Source organism: Neomonachus schauinslandi, chromosome 13 (genome assembly GCF_002201575.2).
Source record: "Neomonachus schauinslandi chromosome 13, ASM220157v2, whole genome shotgun sequence".
Lineage (NCBI taxonomy): Eukaryota > Metazoa > Chordata > Mammalia > Carnivora > Phocidae > Neomonachus > Neomonachus schauinslandi.
The window spans coordinates 87,620,155-87,638,975 of record NC_058415.1 but is presented as its reverse complement, the minus strand read 5'-3'; the positions used below and the strand labels follow the sequence as shown (position 1 = coordinate 87,638,975).

At 43.9% G+C, this 18,821-nt stretch overlaps 1 protein-coding gene across 3 annotated transcripts in view; it reads right to left on the bottom strand.

Moving 5' to 3' along the window:
* Nucleotides 1–16,815, bottom strand: part of GPR107 (G protein-coupled receptor 107) — a 90,749-nt gene extending 73,934 nt beyond the window's left edge. For all 3 annotated transcript variants that reach the window (XM_044920354.1, XM_021691184.2, XR_002480385.1), the window contains exon 1: nucleotides 16,670–16,815. In XM_044920354.1, the coding sequence (XP_044776289.1) occupies nucleotides 16,670–16,810 (141 nt within the window). In that variant the 5' untranslated portion in view covers nucleotides 16,811–16,815. The remainder of the gene's footprint in view (nucleotides 1–16,669) is intronic.
* Between the last annotated feature and the right edge of the window lie 2,006 nt (nucleotides 16,816–18,821).

Here is an 18,821-nt window from a genome sequence, read left to right as displayed (position 1 = left end):
TGAGTAAAATGAAAAAAAAAGTCCTGCCTTGTTGAGCTTATATTCTAGTGGAGAGAGCAGATAAGAACAAACACATAGTAAAGGCCATGGTCTATTAGCCTGTGAGGAGTGTCAGCGGACAAACAGTGCAGGGGAGGAAGAGGAGGAGAGAGGGAGGCAGTGCTGGGGAGGGAGAAGAGGAGAGGGGGAGGGCGGGCCATTAGGCCACTTAGACGAGGGTGGTCCCGGAGAACTTCACTGAGGAGGTCCCTCTGGGCAGAGACAAGGAGGGTAGTGTGGGCATGGGCCCAGAAGATGGGCCACGGCACTGACATAGAGGTTGGCAGACTGACGACGACAAGAGGACAGAATGGCTGGACTTTGGCTCAGAAGTCCCTGAAGAGCTCTGCACAAATCCTATCTCGGATTTTATAAAGTGTGATTACTCCAAAAAAAAGAAAGAAACCTCTAAGTGGGGAATGTGCCTATGAAGATCATTAAAGTTCTGCAGAAAAATGACATGCCAACCCAAAGGAGGGGACGGGGAGCGGAAAGGACTCTTCAACATGCCCGTGGCCCTCTTGTATTAGGCAAGCTTTTGGATCAGCAAAGCAAAAAGTCACCTGTCACATACTAAATACTATTTCATTCTTTCAGATGCTTTATGAAAGGTAATTGTAACTCATGTTGTTCTAATTTGTACTTACCCAACCAAAACATTTTTTGGTTTTCTATAATCTATGCCTCTGAAAATGAAGTATTGTATTCACAAAATCATTTTTATTTGACTTCTGAGAGTGAGATTTAGGACAGTTTTTACAATCAAACGTAACTTTAGAAATTGTAAATGACAGGGGCGCCTGGCTGGCTCAGTCCATAGAGCACACAACTCTTAATCTCGGGGTCCTGAGTTTGAGCCTCACGTTGGGTGTAGGGATTACTTAAAAAAAAAAAAAAAAAAAAAAGTTGGTTAGAAAGGTATAAGCAGAGCCACAACATATAGTCTTGCTATTTGGCTGCATCCATAACAAAACTGGTTGTCGGGGTGCCTGGGTGGTTCAGTCAGTTAAGCCCCTGCCTTCGGCTCAGGTTGTGATCTCAGGGTCCTGGGATCGAGCCCTGCGTCCAGCTCCCTGCTCAGCAGGGAGTCTGCTTCTCTTTCTCCCTTTTCCTCTGCCTGTCCCCCCATTTGTGCTCTCTCTCTGAAATAAATAAAATCTTAAAAAAAAAAAAACAGAGCCCCACATCAGGCTTCCTCCTCAGCAGTGAGTCTGCTTCTCTCTCTCTCCCTCTGCTCATTCTCTCAAATAAATAAATAAAATCTTGGGGCACCTGGGTGGCTCAGTCGTTAAGCGTCTGCCTTCGGCCCAGGTCATGATCCCGGGGTCCTGGGATCGAGTCCCGCATCGGGCTCCCTGCTCGGCGGGAAGCCTGCTTCTCCCTCTCCTACTCCCTCCTGCTTGTGTTCCCTCTCTCGCTGTGTCTCTCTCTGTCAAATAAATAAATAAAATCTTTAAAAAAATTTTTAAAATAAATAAATAAAATCTTAAAAAAAAAAACAAAAACAAGATTGATTGTGCCTTACTGAGCACTCACAAGTCCACTAGGAGTTCAGAGAATTCCCATTTTTACAAACATGGCAACGATACCTTTTCCACTAGTAAGTGCTCACTGGAGAAACACTGGGGCACAGAAATACATTCATCCCCTCATTTAACATACACCTGCTGAACCCCCACCATGTGTCGGGCACTGTGCTTCATCAATGGACAGCCAGACAAACCAGCTCCTGGCCTCAGGAGGCTCACCATCCTCCCAGCTGTACAAAAGTAAAAGCAGTAACAACAAATATCCATTTACCCACTCTCCAGACTTATTAAATGTCTGACTGTAGTGCTTCAGATCCACAGGAAGGGAGGGTGGGAAGTAGGGAAGGAATGAAACACTGGTGACAAAGAGAAGTGCCTTTGTACCTCTCTGTCGAACCCTAATCTCCTCCCATACCCCCCATGCTCATGAACCGGTTAGGTGCTTTCCTATTTTTCCTTTTAAAACTACTTTTACTAGATATATCCATATCCATAAATATCACATAGTATCACTCTGTGTTTTAAAAATTTGGATAAACTGTGTCATAATGTATAAGTACTTCTGCAACTTGCATTTTCGGACATTGTTTTCTTTTGAGGACATTTCTGTATTGATATATTTAACATGCTCTAGTTCCTCATTTTACCTGCTTGTGTTCCACCACATGTACATCACAATACAGACAGCTCCAATCTATGATGTTTCAACTTATAATTTTTGGGCCTTAAAATGGTGCAAAAGCGATATGCATTTAGTAGAAACCATACTTCGAATTTTGAATTTGGCTCCCTTTCCAGGCTAGAGGTGTGCGCGATCCTCTCTCATGATGCTGGGCAGTGGCAGCAAGCTGCTGCTCTAGGGCAACCCTGCGATCACAGTGGTGACCAACCCCTATGCTGACAACCACTGTTTGTCACTTTCAGTATTCAATACACTACATGAGATATGCGGCACTTTATTATAAAACAGGCTATGTGTAAGGTAATTTTGCCCAGATGTAGGTGAATGTTAAGTGTTCTAAGAGTTTAAAGTAGGCCAGGCTAAGCTATGATGTTCGGTAGGTTAGGTGTATTAAATGCATTTTCAATTTACGACATTTTCAACTTATGATGGGTTTATCAGGACTCAACTGTAAGTCAAGGAAGATCTTTATATCCACTTCCCCATCCATGTACATTCAGGTAATTTCCAATCTTTTGTTGTCACAATGCTGTTATAAACATCCCTGTACATACCTTCTTATGGATATTTGTGTGGGGATCGAGAGTATATACATCTAGATGTGAAAATCCTGGGACACGGAGTGTGCACGCTTTTAGCTTACTAGAAATTGCCAAATGGATCTCCAAAGTATATGAGAGTTTCCTTACATCCTCACTGAACCTTGCTGTCAGACATTCTGTTTTGCCCAGTCTTGGGAGAAATCCATGCTGACACTGGTTCAGCTGCATTTCCTGATACTTCATGCGTTTAAGCACCTTATCTGTTTATTAGGCACTGGGTTTTTCTTTTGCAAAATGCCTTTTTTTATAGCCTATGCCCATTTTCCTTTTGGATTTCTTTTTATGTTCTTTATATATTCTGTCTCCTAATCTTTGACTTTTGTGCTGCAGGTACTTTCCCCTAGTCTTTTCCCTTTTGTTTTAATTGTGTAGTATCTTTTGCCATAGAAGTTTTTTTTTTTTCTTTTCAATTTTGAAGGACAGTACCTATCAATCTTTATTCCTGATAGTATTTTTAAACTCTTTTTTAAAAGTCCTTCTCTATTCAAGGTCATAAAATATTAACTAATACATCATTCTAAAAGTTTCAGGATTGTTATAACGTTTTGGTCTTTAATCAGGAATATATTTTTGTGTAAGGTAGTTCTCTATTCCACTGCTCTGTGGTGCCACCTCTATTATGTATCAAGATCTCATTAAAATGTAAGTCTCTATCTGCGCTTCCTCCTCTGTCCTACTGACCTGTTTGAGTCCTGCTACAGTATCATATGGCTTTATGATCTGAAACCAAGTAAGGCAAGACCACTCTTCTGTTTAAATGCGTGTTGGCTATTTCAGGACTTTTGGAGGCCAAAAGGAGAACCAGGGGACTTCTGGGGTGCTAATAACACCCTGTTTCTTGACCTGGGTGCTAGTTACATGGGTGTTCAGTCATAAGAAAATTCACCAAGCTGCACACTTACAAACTGAGAAACTAAAGAAACGACAGGCATTGAGATGAGAGAGGACGCCAGCTCAGAGAGAGACTGACTGCCTCGCTGAGAACGTGAGCTCCCTCCTAAGGGGAACAGGGTGCCCCTGATGGGCATAAAAGGGCAGTGACGTGACCATATTTGGTGCTTAGACAGGTCACTCCAGCTACAGAACAAATATGAAGTGGACTAATGCTGGGACACCAGCTAGGAGGAGACCACACTGGCCCAGGAAGTAGAAGGATGGCCTGGACCTCACACCTACAGAACTCAGTGTGGAGAAGTCATGGAGAGAAGATTTCGGGCTTGAGAAAATGAGTGGCTGGCGGTCCCAGCTACCAAGGAAAGACCTGGAGCAAGAGTAGACAGGTTGGGGGTGAAGGAGTGAAAGGACAAGTGGGTTTCCAACACGCAGAGACGCTTGCAAGACAGCTGGACAGAAGCGGGGAGATGGATTTAGCTATCCAGAGCTCCAGAAGAAAGACCTGATCCGGACATGAAATAGGAAAAAACACTCACAATCCCTAAAGACAAGTACTGTTTTGGTGTATTTTCTTTTTTTCTCCTCATCTTAATAATAGTTGTTTTGCACGGACAATCCTGTTCCTCCAAAAAGGAGAATATCAGAAATGCTTTTGCCTTAATTTCCTCAATAATTTCACATTAAATTGCTTTCAAATATAAAGCAAGTGGAGTAAAGATACTTCAATTTAGTTGTTCTCATAAACTGAACTTTAGAGAATAAATACAACACAAATAAGCAACACTTAACTGAGCTAGCTGAAGGTCACCTCCCTGGCCACTTCATTTTAAACAGCTCACCAACCAGCAGTCCACAGATGGTACGGCCCGTGAACGTGTTAGCTTTGGCCTACATGTTTGGTTTTTTTAATTTCAATTAGTTGCTAACTGATATCACGTAAAAGTCGGAATTTCTTTTTTTTTTTTTTTTTTAAAGATTTTATTTATTTATTTATTTGAGACAGAGAGAATGAGAGAGACAGAGAGCACATGAGAGGGGGAGGGTCAGAGGGAGAAGCAGGCTCCTCGCCGAGCAGGGAGCCCGATGCGGGACTCGATCCTGGGACTCCAGGATCATGACCTGAGCCGAAGGCAGTCGCTTAACCAACTGAGCCACCCAGGCGCCCAAAAGTCGGAATTTCTAACTTTTCTTGAGGGAACGAAAAAAGAACCACAAGACCTAGCCTGTCTAGGCCACATTCCAATGCAGCAAAAGCAGAGAAGAAGTACCCCCTCTCCCCCAGCAGAGGAGACATGCGCTCTTCAGCCAGCCATGCTCTGAGGTCTCCCACAGCCGGCTCACACACAGCAGCTACCTAGCTTCTGCCAGCATCTAAGCCCGTGACCTCTGATGAACACAAACAGCAGATCTCAAAGGCAAGCAAAGATGCCTTTCAACAAAAGGCACCCACAATCAGTCTCTCTACAATAGAAAAAAACAAGAATACTACCATCTACCACCATTCGCTGCCCGCCTACTATTAATGATAGGAGACACTCCCCCTCCATGAAGCTTAATATTCAAATTCTTGGCTCCTTGTATTTAGACAGCAACTCACAAAAGGAATGAGGTAAAATTTACTGAATAAAGCAAAATTCCGACAGCTAAGCATATGAGAGAGAAAAACTACAAAAAGCTGAAAGAAAATGCAAAACACAGAAGTCTGGGGTCCTGGCAATCAGGGGTCTCCTCAGTGACAGTCACTGAGGGCTGGTTGCCTGGTGCAAGTGGTAAGACGGAAAAAGCCCTGATCCTGGGCTCAAATTCTGTTACCTCCACTTATGTAACCCAAGTTCTGATACCCTAATTCATAAAGCAGGGACGATAACATTTATCTCAAAGGGCTGATACAAGGAGTCAATGAATAAAAAACATCCAATATTTAGCAGTCTCTAGTTTATACTGGATACTTTCATACCAAGTAGCTATTACCACCACTTAAAACATTCTATAGGACACCTCATTTCCAAGTGAGCCTAGAACATCTGTCACTGGACCAGTGGTCTCAACCTTCCCGTGCACATAGCAGTCTCATATACTACAATTCTGGCAGCACACTTAAGAGAGACAAAAGATTTAAAACAACACTGAATGTACCAACAGCATCTACCTCAGCGTCACATTCGCCCAGCTCTCTTCCTGTCTCACTCTGCGTTGCCTTGGATGAGCTGCTGTCTGCCTTGACCAATCTCTCTTCCACACTCCCAAGGCCCAGGTATTGAGTCTGACCTCACGCTGCTGCAAGAGCACCCTGTATCCTGTCCTTTTCTTTTCTTAGAGAGGGAGAAAGACAGAATCTTCAGCAAGCTCCATTGCCCAGCACTGAGCCCGACACAGGGCTTGATCTCACAATCCTGAGATCATGACCTGAGCCGAAATCAAAGAGCCGGACGCTTAACCGACTGAGCCACCCAGATGCCCCTGTATCGTTTTCTACACCACCCTGATCAATACTCTGGACAGGCAAGGCTAACCACATTCATTTTACATAATGACCACAGTTTTGGAGGCTGCCTAGGAAGGGTTTGAGGTTTACCAGGATGGACCAGCTAACAGTCCATGGCCCTGAGATGAGGCATAGCACGGATAAGGAAGATCCTCTCTTAATTTCCCAAAACTTCTCAGATACTTTTGGGGGTGAGGGGGGCCTCACAGAGCATTCTGTGCAACGGGGCTGCAGCCACTGGTTTAAGGAAGATCCGCCATATAAGGCTGGTGTGACCAGGTGGCTCCTGATCAGGGGGCAGTGGTTTTCGAGTACTCATGCAGAGAGGGATTTGATCTATTCACTTAGGATCATCACTACATCAAATTGCTAAAGATGTTCTCTAAAGGCTCTAAGGAAAAACCCTCCTTGTGTCTTCTGGGCTTCTGGTGGCTGCTGGCAATCCTTGGATCTGCTTGGTGTGCAGATGCCTCACCCCAATCTCTGCTTCTTTCTTCACATGGCCTTCTTCCTTCTTGTGTGTCTTCTTGTAAGGACACCGGTCATATTGCAAATAGGGCCCATCCTAATCCAGTATGACCTAATCTTCACTACTTAATTCTGCAAACACCCTATTTCCAAATAAGGCCACATTCTGAGGTTCCAGGTAGATACTAATTTTGGAGGGACACTAGTCAATGCACTATATATATATCTATATACAGATAGATAGATATAGATATATCCATCTTCCTAATCATTCACACTGAAGTATTTTAGGTCTTAATTACCCGGCCCATATATACGTTATCCTTCAACTAAAGAGGTGAAGGAAAAGAAAACCTACTAACTAGTCCAGACAATACTTTTTGACTCCAACTGTTTTTCTACTAGTTAAAAAAGTAGTAAACTACATATGAGGGTGCGCTGGGAGAGACGGAAAAAGAAGAAATAAAAATGTTTAACAGCAGCAGTGGAAGGGGCAGGGGCAATAAAAGTGGGGGGAAAAAACCCAAAACAATTACTAGAATTTTCCAGGGCTGTTTTATTAAAAACTCCAGCGATCAAATATCTGATTCTTCTGCACTAGTATTCTCAGAAGAAACCAAACTGGCATGCATGCCACCAAACAGGAGTCACTTTTAAAAGGGCCTGTTACGTGCTTATACACACACATGCTGAAGACCAGATGCTTGATACACAGTTGTACTTAAAAGAGCAGAAACAGGGTGTCTGGGTGGCTCACTCAGTTAAGCGTTTGCCTTCAGCTCAGGTCATGATCCCAGAACCCTGGGATTGAGCCCTGAGTCGGGCTCCCTGCTCAGTTGGGAGTCTGCTTGTCCCTCTGCCCCTCCCCCTGCTCGTGCTCTCTCTCTCTCTGTCCCGCTCATTCACTTTCTCTCTCTCTCAAATAAATACATAAAATCTTTTTTAAAAAAGAGAGAGAGAGAGATAAAACCCTGAAAGATCTGTGTAAGGAACCATTTAAAGCAAACACTGAGGTTAGGCGTCTTTCCAGCTCAAATGGCCAGGTACTGGTGTTAAAATAACCTTCAAAGTGCTATAGACTACTCCACTTTGGTGCATAAAAGAAGGCAGGAAAAGGTATGAAAAATGAAGAAGACCCAGATCAACCCATATGTTCACAGTACCCAAGCCCAAACAAAATGGAAACCTGCTGTCTTTTGGCCACACCAATTAACCAAAGAGCAGCATGTGCTCAAGCTAAACAACAATGCTTCACTCCATTGGTTTAATAAGAGGAAAAGGAGTTAATTCAGCTATGCTAATGGGTGATTACACAGGAACTGCCCTTCACGTCCTGCAAAATATGCCAGTTCGATAATCATATCCCCAAACTTAATCCTTCTACCATAAATGTGAGTAGGAGGGTGGGAACATATGTTTACAATCTGAGGATAAATACACATCTTGCTCCTATGTTCCCTTCCCAACTATGAAATCACATTAACAGTATTATCTGATCTTCCTCCCATAGCCTGTTAGGTGGTGGAAGCAGCATCCACCTTCATAACCTCTGCCAGCAACCTAGATGCCACCCCCTCCTTCACCTCTACATCTGTCCATCATTTACCTTCTAAATAGCTAGTGGTCAGGGCACCCAGCTGGCTCAGTCGGTAGAGCGTTTGACTCCTAATCTCGGGGTTGTGAGTTTGAGCCTCGTGTTGGGGGTAGAAATTACTTAAAAATCAAGTCTTAAAAAAAAAAAAATAGCCAGTGGTCTGTACCCTCTTCTCCCTCCTCTCCACAATGCCCTACTTTAGGCCCTAATCTTGTACCTAGACCCTGTCTATAAATGGCTCATCCCATGCTTCCAGTCCTGCCCTCCTGATCAAGTGTCCACAGAAACCTATCTAAAATGTAAGCTCAGGGGTGCCTGGGTGGCTCAGTTGGTTAAACATCAGACTCTTGATTTCAGCTCAGGTGATGATCTCAGGGTCACGAGACTGAGCCCCACGCTGGGCTCTGCACTGAGCGTGGAGCCTGCTTGGGATTGTCTCTCTCCCTCTTCCTCTCCCTCTGCCCCGCCCCCGCCCCCGCCCCCTGCTCACACACTCTCTCTGTCAAAACAATAAAATAAAGAAAAGAAAATGTAAACTCAATCACCCCCAACCTAAAAAAACGTCAGTGGCTCCCTGAATGCTATAGAGAGGGATTCAAATGCCTTCCCATGCCACAATGACCTACCTCTATGCATTTCTTCTCCTCTGCCCTTCACTCTCTATACACCAACACGACGACAGTGGACTATTTCTTGCCACCAAGCTCATGAAGCTGTCCACTCTGACTGGACTATCTCTTTCCATATGCTTCTCATAGCTAATTCCTTTTCCCAACATGTAAACTCTTGAGGTTCAACTCAGATGCTACCTCTTACAGGAAATCTTCTCTGTCTTATGCTCTTAGAAAAGGTTCAGGATTCTGTGCTCCCACAGGCCCGGGGCATGACTGTTAAAGACACCATGCTGTATCAAAACTACTTGTTCCTGGGGCACAAAGCACGTATCTGACAAAGAATTAGTATCTAGAATATATAAAGAACTGTCAAGACTCAATAATAAAAAAATCCAATTAGAAAACAGGCAAAAGAGGGGCATCTGGTTGGCTTAGTCGGTAGAGCATGTGACCCTTGATCTTGGGGTTGTGAGTTCGAGCCCCATGTTGGGGAGAGAGTTTACTTAGAAAACAAACAACAACAACAAAAAAAACCAAAAACACAACTGTTTCTGTGCCTGTCGCATTTTTGCATTTCTAGTGCCTGGCACATAGTAGGCATTTAATAAATGTTGAATGAATGAACTACTATTTAGTTTGTTCTACTAGTCAGTGCTATGTTTTATATAAATTATACCTAAGCCTTATAACTATCCCATGAGAGAACTACAGATGAGGGAACTGAGGGTCAGAGTAGCACGTGAACACCGATCTCTTGTGCTTTCTCTTCCACACACACTCTAACCACACATACACACCCCACCCTGGCATGTTCTTATTCCCTTTCCAGGTCTCAGCTTTAATGTGCCTTCTTCACAGAACTGTTCCCTTATGCCAAAAACCAAAGCAGGTTCTTCCTCACACAAAATAAAATCCACACATCTCACCACAGCCTCCAGGCTCATGTGTACCTCCTTATCTTCCCCTCCTGTCTTCCACTCTACCCCTGACCACTCTGCTCCAGTCACACAGGCCTCCCCCTAGTTCCCAAGACAAATGAAAATGAAGACTGTCCTACTCAGGGCCTTTGTACCTCTTGTTTCCTTTGCCTGCAATTCTTCCCCTAGATCTTCAAATGCTTGGCTCATTCTTTAAGTTTCTGCTCAAATACCACGTCTTCAGAGACACCCTCCCAGGACCCCATAAAGAGTAGCTTCCAACTCCATTACTCTTTACCCTGATACTGCTTTATTTTCTTCTCGATTCATCCCAATCTTAGACTACTTGTGCGTTCATGTGCTTCAGAACTTATGTCCATTACCACTAGAATGAAAGCTCCATGTGCATAAGGGCTCGGCCCTGTTCACTGACACAGCCTGTATTTAGAGCAGTGCCTGCCCAGCATATAATAGACACCTGATGAGTATCTGTTAAATGAGTAAGAGAGTAGAAGACGTATGTTGCAAAGTCATCTAGTAAGCTTAAAATCACTCATTTTAGTCAACGAATACACACACACACACACACACACACACACACACACACATAGATTTTAAGTCAAAACAAAACATTTCAAGTATACACTTTTTTGGCACAACTTTCTGCTTTAATCTATCTTTTCGCTTAACACCTTCTGATCTAGATCCCACTGGTATAGAGGATGTCTTATGTGACTAGCCCAAAAGTTATACAGTGTATCATGGAAGTCAGGATTCCAACCAAGATCTGTCTATTCCAAAGTCATGCTGTTTCCTAAACTATATTCAACAGCTAGTATAGTTCTGATTTATGATTATGGTTTATAATTTGTGGATAATTACCATAAAAGTAAGTACTCAACCCAAGAATGTCCAAATTAAACCAAAGCACTCAAAGCTTTAGCAAGACACTCTCTTGCCATTGTCTTATATGCAGCAGCCACCTGAAAGCTACAATTATCAGTCATCAAAATACTTTGTATTTAAAAATACAAAAGTCTTATGCAGCCATCAAAAGGAATGAGATCTTGCCATTTGCAACGACGTGGATGGAACTGGAGGGTATTATGTTGAGCGAAATAAGTCAAACAGAGAAAGACATGTATCATATGACCTCACTGATATGAGGAATTCTTAATCGCAGGAAACAAACTGAGGGTTGCTGGAGTGGGGGGTGGGGTGGGAGGGAGGGGTGACTGGGTGATAGACACTGGGGAGGGTATGTGCTCTGGTAAGCGCTGTGAATTGTGCAAGACTGTTGAATCTCAGATCTGTACCTCTGACACAAATAATGCAATATATGTTAAGAAAAAAAAAAAAGAAGAAGAAGAAGAAGAAGGAGGTAGCAGGAGGGGAAGAATGAAGGGGGGGAAATCGGAGGGGGAGACGAACCATGAGAGACGATGGACTCTGAAAAACAAACTGAGGGTTCTAGAGGGGAGGGGGGTGGCAGGATGGGTTAGCCTGGTGATGGGTATTGAGGAGGGCACATTCTGCATGGAGCACTGGGTGTTATGCACAAACAATGAATCATGGAACACTACATCTAAAACTAATGATGTAATGTATGGGGATTAACATAAGAATAAAAAAAAATTAAAAATACAAAAGTCTACAATGTAAAAACTACACTCAGACAACCTCTAACATAAAACTCAGATTATCCTTTTTTATCCCATTAGTAAGAATTTAAAAATGACTTTTTTTTTTTAAGATTTTATTTATTTATTTGACAGGGAGAGACAGCCAGAGAGAGAACACAAGCAGGGTAAGTGGGAGAGAGAGAAGCAGGCTTCCCGCCGAGCAGGGAGCCCGATGCAGGGCTCGATTCCAGGACCCTGGGATCATGACCTGAGCCGAAGGCAGACGCTTAACGACTGAGCCACCCAGGCGCCCCTAAAAATGACTATTAAAATAACATCAGTGGGGTGCCTAGTTGGCTCAGTCGTTGAGCATCTGACTCTTCATTTCAGCTCAAGTCATAATCTCAGAGTTGTGAGACTGAGCCCTGCAAGGGGCTCCATGCTGGGCACAGAGCCTACTTAAGATTCTCTCCTTCCCTCTCCCTTTACCCCTTCCCACCCACTCATGCACACTCTCCCTCTCTCTCTCTCTTAAAAAAAAAAAAAAAAAGGGGACGCCTGGGTGGCTCAGACGGTTAAGCGTCTGCCTTCGGCTCAGGTCATGATCTCAGGGTCCTGGGATCGAGCCCCGCATCGGGGGGGGGGGGTCCTTGCTCAGCAGGGAGTCTGCTTCTTCCTCTTTCTCTGCTGTTCCCCCTGCTTGTGCTCTCTCTGTCAAAAATAAATAAAATCTTAAAAAAAAAAAAAAAAGAATAACATCAGTGATCATTTAAATACACCATTTATTCAAAGTTAGGAGTCAGAAAATAAATGCTTAATAAATAAATGAATGGAAACCACCCATCATCCAGAAAAAGCTAAATTATATTCCATATTTTAAGTTTACAAAGTGGAGAAGTATTAAAATACTTGAGAAAAATTCCCATCAACAGAGGGAAGTCTAGGGATGCTCAGTCAGTTAAGCATCTGCCTTCGGCTCAGGTCATGATCCCACTGTCCTGGGATCGAGTCCCACATCGGGCTCCCTTCTCAGCGGGGAGCCTGCTTCTCCCTCTCCCTCTGCTGCTCCCCCTGCTTGTGTGCGCTCTCTCTCTCTCTGACAAATAAATAAATAAAATCTTAAAAAAAAAAAAAAAAAAGAGGGAAGTCTATACTACACTCAGAATATGGAGGACCATTATCTGTTTCCTTGCTGGTCTGAAGCCTCCATGCCCGGATGGCATGTGGGTAGGGATCATGACTAATATAAGCAATCTGTGTTTCCTGAGCATATGAATGCCTAAGGAATAATACTTGTTTACATTTTATACACTTTTCCTTTGTTTCATGTGCCATATTTGAGAGATATAACAAGATCCACTATATGACAACACATAATTTAATCAAGACAGTCCTATATTTTGACACCAAACAGCACAATTAAAGATCAAATACCTAACTGCTGTGTTCTGAATGTTTGTGTTGCCCCAAAATCCATATGTTGAAATCCTAGTCCCCAAAGATGATGGTATGGGGTCTTTGGGAGGTACTTACGTCATGAGGCTGAGCCTTCATGAATGGGATTAGTGTTCTTGTAAGAGAGACCCCACAGAGATCCCTCACCCCTTCCACCATAAAGGTACAGCAAGAAGACACAGCTATGAACCAGGAAGAGGGCCCTCAACAAAGCAAGCACCTTGATCTTGGAATTCTCAGCCTCTAAAAGTGTGAGAAATAAATTTATGTTGTTTATAAGCTACCCAATCTATGGTATTCTGTTATAGCAACCTGGAAAGACTAAAGACACTAATGAACACAGAAATGTAAGCACTGGACGTCAACAGGGCAAACATGACAAAAAGAAAGACAATCAGACACTACATCTCCCAGTGGAAGAACACAGCACTAATTGAAGTGGTCTTGCCAAAAGAATCAATCCTGAACATGATCAAGCCTCTAGATCCAATTAACTCAAAGGATAGATGAACATATTAAACTAGAAAACACGTGTCCACCCAAAGACATGCATGTGAATGTTTGTAGCAGCATTATTCACAATGGCCAAAAACACAGAAAAAAACCCCAAATGTTATCAATTGGCGAATCAAGAAGAAAAAAACGTGGTCTATCCATACAATGGAATAGTATTCAGCCATAAAAAAAGGAATGAAGGGCGTCTGGGTGGCTCAGTCAGTTAAGCGGCTGCCTTCGGCTCAGGTCATGATCCCAGGGTCCTGGGATCGAGCCCCGCGTCGGGCTCCCTGCTCCGCGGGAAGCCTGCTTCTCCCTCTCCCACTCCCCCTGCTGTGTCCCCTCTCTCGCTGTCTCTCTCTGTCAAATAAATAAATAAAATCTTTAAAAAAAAAAAAAAAAGGAATGTATAACTAATACATAGTACACATGGATGAACCTCAAAAATTTAAGTAAAAGCTACAGACACAAAGGACCACATATCGTGTGATTCCATTTATGTGAAATGTCCAGAAAGGGCAAATCTATAGAGTCAGAAAGGAGATTAGAGGTTGCCTGGGGCTAGGGGTGAGAATGGGAATGAACTGCAACGAGCACAAGGGATCTTTTGGTGGTGATGAAAATGTTCTATGGCTGGACTGTGGTGATAGTTGCACAACTCAACAAATTTACTAACAATCACTGAACTGTAAATTTAAAATGGGCGAATTTTATGAAATGTAAACTGTAAGGGCGCCTGGGTGGCTCATGGTTAAGCGTCCACCTCCGGCTCAGGTCATGATCCCAGGGTCCTGGGATTGAGTGCCGCATTGGGCTCGCTGCTAGGCGGGGAGCCTGCTTCTCCCTCTGCCTCTCTCTCTCTCTCTCTCTGACTCTCATGAATAAATAAAACATTAAAAAAAAAAGAAATGTAAACTGTACCTCAATAAGGTAATTTTATAAAAGTATGGCGCCTAGAGAAAGAGAAGGAATCTGGGGCACCTCGGTGGCTCAGTCAGTTAAGTGTCTGACTCTTGATCTCAAGGGTTGAATTCAAGCCCTGTGCTGGGCTTTATGCTGGGCATGGGGCCTCCTTAAAAAAAAAGAAAAGAAAAGAAAAGAAGGAATTTGAGAAGACTGGGAAAACCAGATGAATGATGAAAAGTGTAGTACGGGGGACTGGCTCAGTCGGTGGAACATGTGACTCTCGATCTTCGGGTCATGAGTTCAAAGTCCACGTCACACGTAGAGATTACTTAAAAGAAAGAAAGAAAAGTGTAGTATGGGACAAGAAATGTGAATAAAAAAATGAAAAGACTCATTTCTCATTAAAAAAAATAAAGAATGTGAAGAGAGAAGTAATATATGTGGGAATGGGGCAGAATTAGCCACTGGTTAATAATGGTTATTCAGGCTCGGTGACAGGTACACAGGAGCTCCATCTGTCTACTATTGATATCTGTTTGAAATTCTCCATGATAAAAATTTTTTAAACAGATCAATGCATATTTATGGTACCCAGTAACTTCTTCATGTTATTTCTGCCAGTCTAGGTCTATAACCTGATCAAGTCTCTTATTTCTCCCAGTCCCAAGCAAAACAAGACAATCTAATGTTGTTGCTCTGATAGGCTCCCTTCAGGTGACTTCTGTTTCCTTGGGGAATAAGTCAGAATATTTACTTAAAGAGAAAAGAAACCACCAGTATTATTATGGAATGACCACTACAATACTTATGAAACATGTACAGGGATGAAAAACATTAAGTAATTTAGCACAACAGGAAGAAATCAATTACCAGAATTACACCAATTCAATTTGCTTCTACCACTGAGGTCAGTATATGTTTTCATCTCTACCAACACTGTGTTTACCACCCAGTGATGCTGACCACCTGCCATTTTAATTCTAGAAATATACAAATCCAGGGCACTGGATTGGTAGCCAAGAGACATGGTCCAGTGTGTCCTATTACTAGCTTTGTCTCTAATTAATAACCTATATGAATTCAGTTACACTACTTAATCTAAGGATCCTAACCTGTAAAATGAAAGCATTCTGAAGATCCAGAGTTCTTGAGTTGGAGTCATAAGCCTGGCCTATGGATAAACTTCAGCAAGATTAAAAAGTCCCAGAAATTCCCCAAAAATGTTTTGTCTACATTCCTACCTGCACTTCTCTGGGGAGAGGTTCTATAGATTTCAACAGATTCTCAAAAGGAGTCAAGACTCACCTATCTCCCTGCACTTAAGAACCATTTTAATCAGGATAAATTTTACTTACAAACAACAAAAGCTGAGAACCAAAAGTTGGTGCATGGGTCTGGCCAGGCTTTTTAACCAAGTGAGCCACCCAGGCGCCCTGGCCAGGCTTTTTAATCTGCATTCTATATTCTTTAAACTCTACCTTCACAAAATACAATGCTTCATGGTTTGTTAAAGCAATGTGTTTTAATAAGACAAACTACCTATAATCCTACAATTTCTGAGAAAATTGTACATTATGAAAAACATGTACAAGGCTTTGGGTCGTAACGACTTATTTTTCTACTCCCCAAATATAATAACCTGCTGAACCGCCTGGAGGCACGTTTTAGCCTTAGACGACTGTTAGCTGTGAGTTATAAAGTAAGATCCAAGGGATCATTCTAGGCCTATCATAAATCTCTTCCCTAGACAGGCAGGCTCTCTAATTAGAAACACATTTTTAATGCTGGTTTTAAATTCTCAGTCGTGTATTTCAAGCAAGATTTGAAATTCCTTAAAAAAAAAAAAAAAAAAAAGTGAAATTCCTTCCGGAGATTCCCGCTTTCATCAGTCCAGACAGCGCCCTAAGCCGAACCGGGAAACTGAGGCTAAGGTTTCGCGTACCTTCAAGGGGCACAAGAGGATGAAGAGTGGACACTGCGGACAAGCTAAGCCGGGGATAAAAGTTAGAGGTGCGAAGGGAGGGGGAAGAGCTGGTCGCTATCTGCTAGGAACTTAGGGAAGCCAGCAGGGACCGAAAGCGCGGCCTCCAGAATCCCTGAAGTTAACGCCTCAGTTCAGCCCCTTCCCCTCTGAGGCTCAGTTCGAATCTTCCTGCCCCTTCCAGACGGCCTGAGGACCCCCGTCATTTCCACAGTTCCCAACAGACCCCTCTAAGAGAGAGGCCGCGCCGGGGGAAAGGAGGGGTGGGGGCAATCGCTCAGACACCCCCACCGTGGGCCAAAGTTGCCCCCAGCCCAAGAGAGAGGCCTCGGCCTCCGCCCCCCGCCCGGCCCTGCCGGGTCCTGCCCGGCCCTGGCCGGCCTTACCTTGAGCGCCAGGTGGTGGACACGGCCCAGGCCGGGCTGGGCCAGCAGCTGCAGCAGCCCCAGCAGTGGGAGCAGCCGGAGGCCCGCGGCCAGCGGAGCACAGCGGGAGCCCGAGGGGGCGATTGCCGCCGGGACGGCCATGTTTGTTCCAGCATCACCAGCTGCTTCCTCTCCCGCCCACTTCCGGGGGCAAAGGGCTGCGGCTCCCGGAAGGTCCTGTAAGAGGAGGTCGGCGGCAGGCAGCCCGGTACCTGCGGGCCGTTTCCTGGGGCGTGCGCCCGAGGAAGTGGCCGAGGGACCGAAAGTGGCCACCTTGGGGCCGTTCAGTTTGGTCTCCCCTGTGCAGACTTTCGGCTTAGCCGGAAGAGGTGGAGCCCCCCCGGGGGGGGGGCGGGGGTTGAGAAATTTGTGGCGGTTGCCGTGGCAACAGTCCCGGGGCGGGACACTCCTCCCCCTCCACCCGCGCGGGGCCTCACGTCCTCCCCATGGAGTTTTGCAAGCGACCTTGGGCCTGCGAGACCGCGACCGCAGGGGGATCCGGGTTCTCTGCGGGTGGGAAGTCTTACACTGTGGCTACAGCACCGTGCCCCGCTGATGAGGACTGGTTTCAGGAGCGGCGTTGAGTCGGTGGAAAATACAGAGTTCCTGGCTTGTCAAAGGTCCCTTGGTTGTGTTGAGGCACCTCACACTAAAATTTCAGACGAAATGGTTGCAGTAATACGATTTATTGAGCCCTTAACTGGTACCTAGGCCTTTTGTGTTCCTTATTGCATTTGATCTTGGAACAATCTGGTGAGGTAGGAGGTAGGTATGATCATTATCCCCACTTTACAGGTAAGCAAACTGAGGCTCTGAGAAATTAAGTCATTTGTTCCAGGTTGACAGTCAAAAGGAAACCTTTAAATACTGTGTTATATTGCCTCATGCTATTTCGTGTGACCTCGAGAGTCTGAGTCTCAACGTTTTTCTCTTAATTCCGTGTGGAAACTTTCTTTGCTTCTAATCTGTGGGATTTATAGGGAGATCTTCAATAGCGAATTCAGTAGTTGGTTCCCTTTTCTCACCATTTTGTCAAGAAGTTACAGAAGAACATGCTTAATGAAAATTGCCGATAGGCTAGCCAAGTTTAGTTTTTAGATTCTGTTTCAGCTTGCCATGCAAGTAAGTAATGCATGCTTTTTGTGTGAAATCATTTAAGTAAAAGAGAAAGTAAAAACCACTAGTGTATTTTATGACAGAATATGATTCGTGAAGTTTTAATTGGAACTAGGAACTGAAATGAACATATCTTAATATTTAATATATTTTAAAGGCCCTAATGGGCGGCACTCAGGTTAAAAAAGAAAAAATCAGTTGGGAAAATACAGAATGGGGGAAGGAGGGATGAGGGGGTTGGGGAACTAGATTTTTTAGCTGTGTGCAATTTTGGTAAAATCATGAATCTGAATTCCTCCCTTCTAAATAACCGGTACAAATTGTGTCACCCTCTGTAAGGGCGAAAGTAGGGCACTAAGGTGGAGCCAGGAAGATAGAGGCAGTTTACTAGGTGAAGCATATCTCTTCCTACCCCAGTCTCTGATCTTTGGCCATCTATTACAAATATGTAATCTTACATCTTTGAACAGAATTTTTATCTGGTCTCACTACCCCATTTTGCAGATAAACTGAGAACGAGAAACTATTATTTTAAGAATCCACAAAGGGAGGGCGCCTGGGTGGCTCAGTTGGTTAAGCGACTGCCTTCGACTCAGGTCATGATCCCGGAGTCCCGGGATTGAGTCCCACATCGGGCTCCCTGCTCGGCGGGGAGTCTGCTTCTCCCTCTAACCCTTCCCCCTCTTGCGCTCTCTCTCTCACTCTCTCTCTCTAATAAATAAATTAAAAAAAAAAAAGAATCCACAAAGGGAGATGATAGTAGTTAAATTTAGTTATTGAGTGATTAAATTTGCCAACTATTCTGCTCGGTACTTTATATATGCATTATCTCATTTAATGTCACAAAAACCTTATAAGGTATATATTTTCATTCCTTTTTTTAAAGGATGAGACTGGGTTGATTACTTTATTCAAAGGCCTCTGCTCATTTATAAATGACGCAGATGGAATGCTCATTCAGGCCCCAACCACAAAGCCCAGTACTTCATCTCTGTCG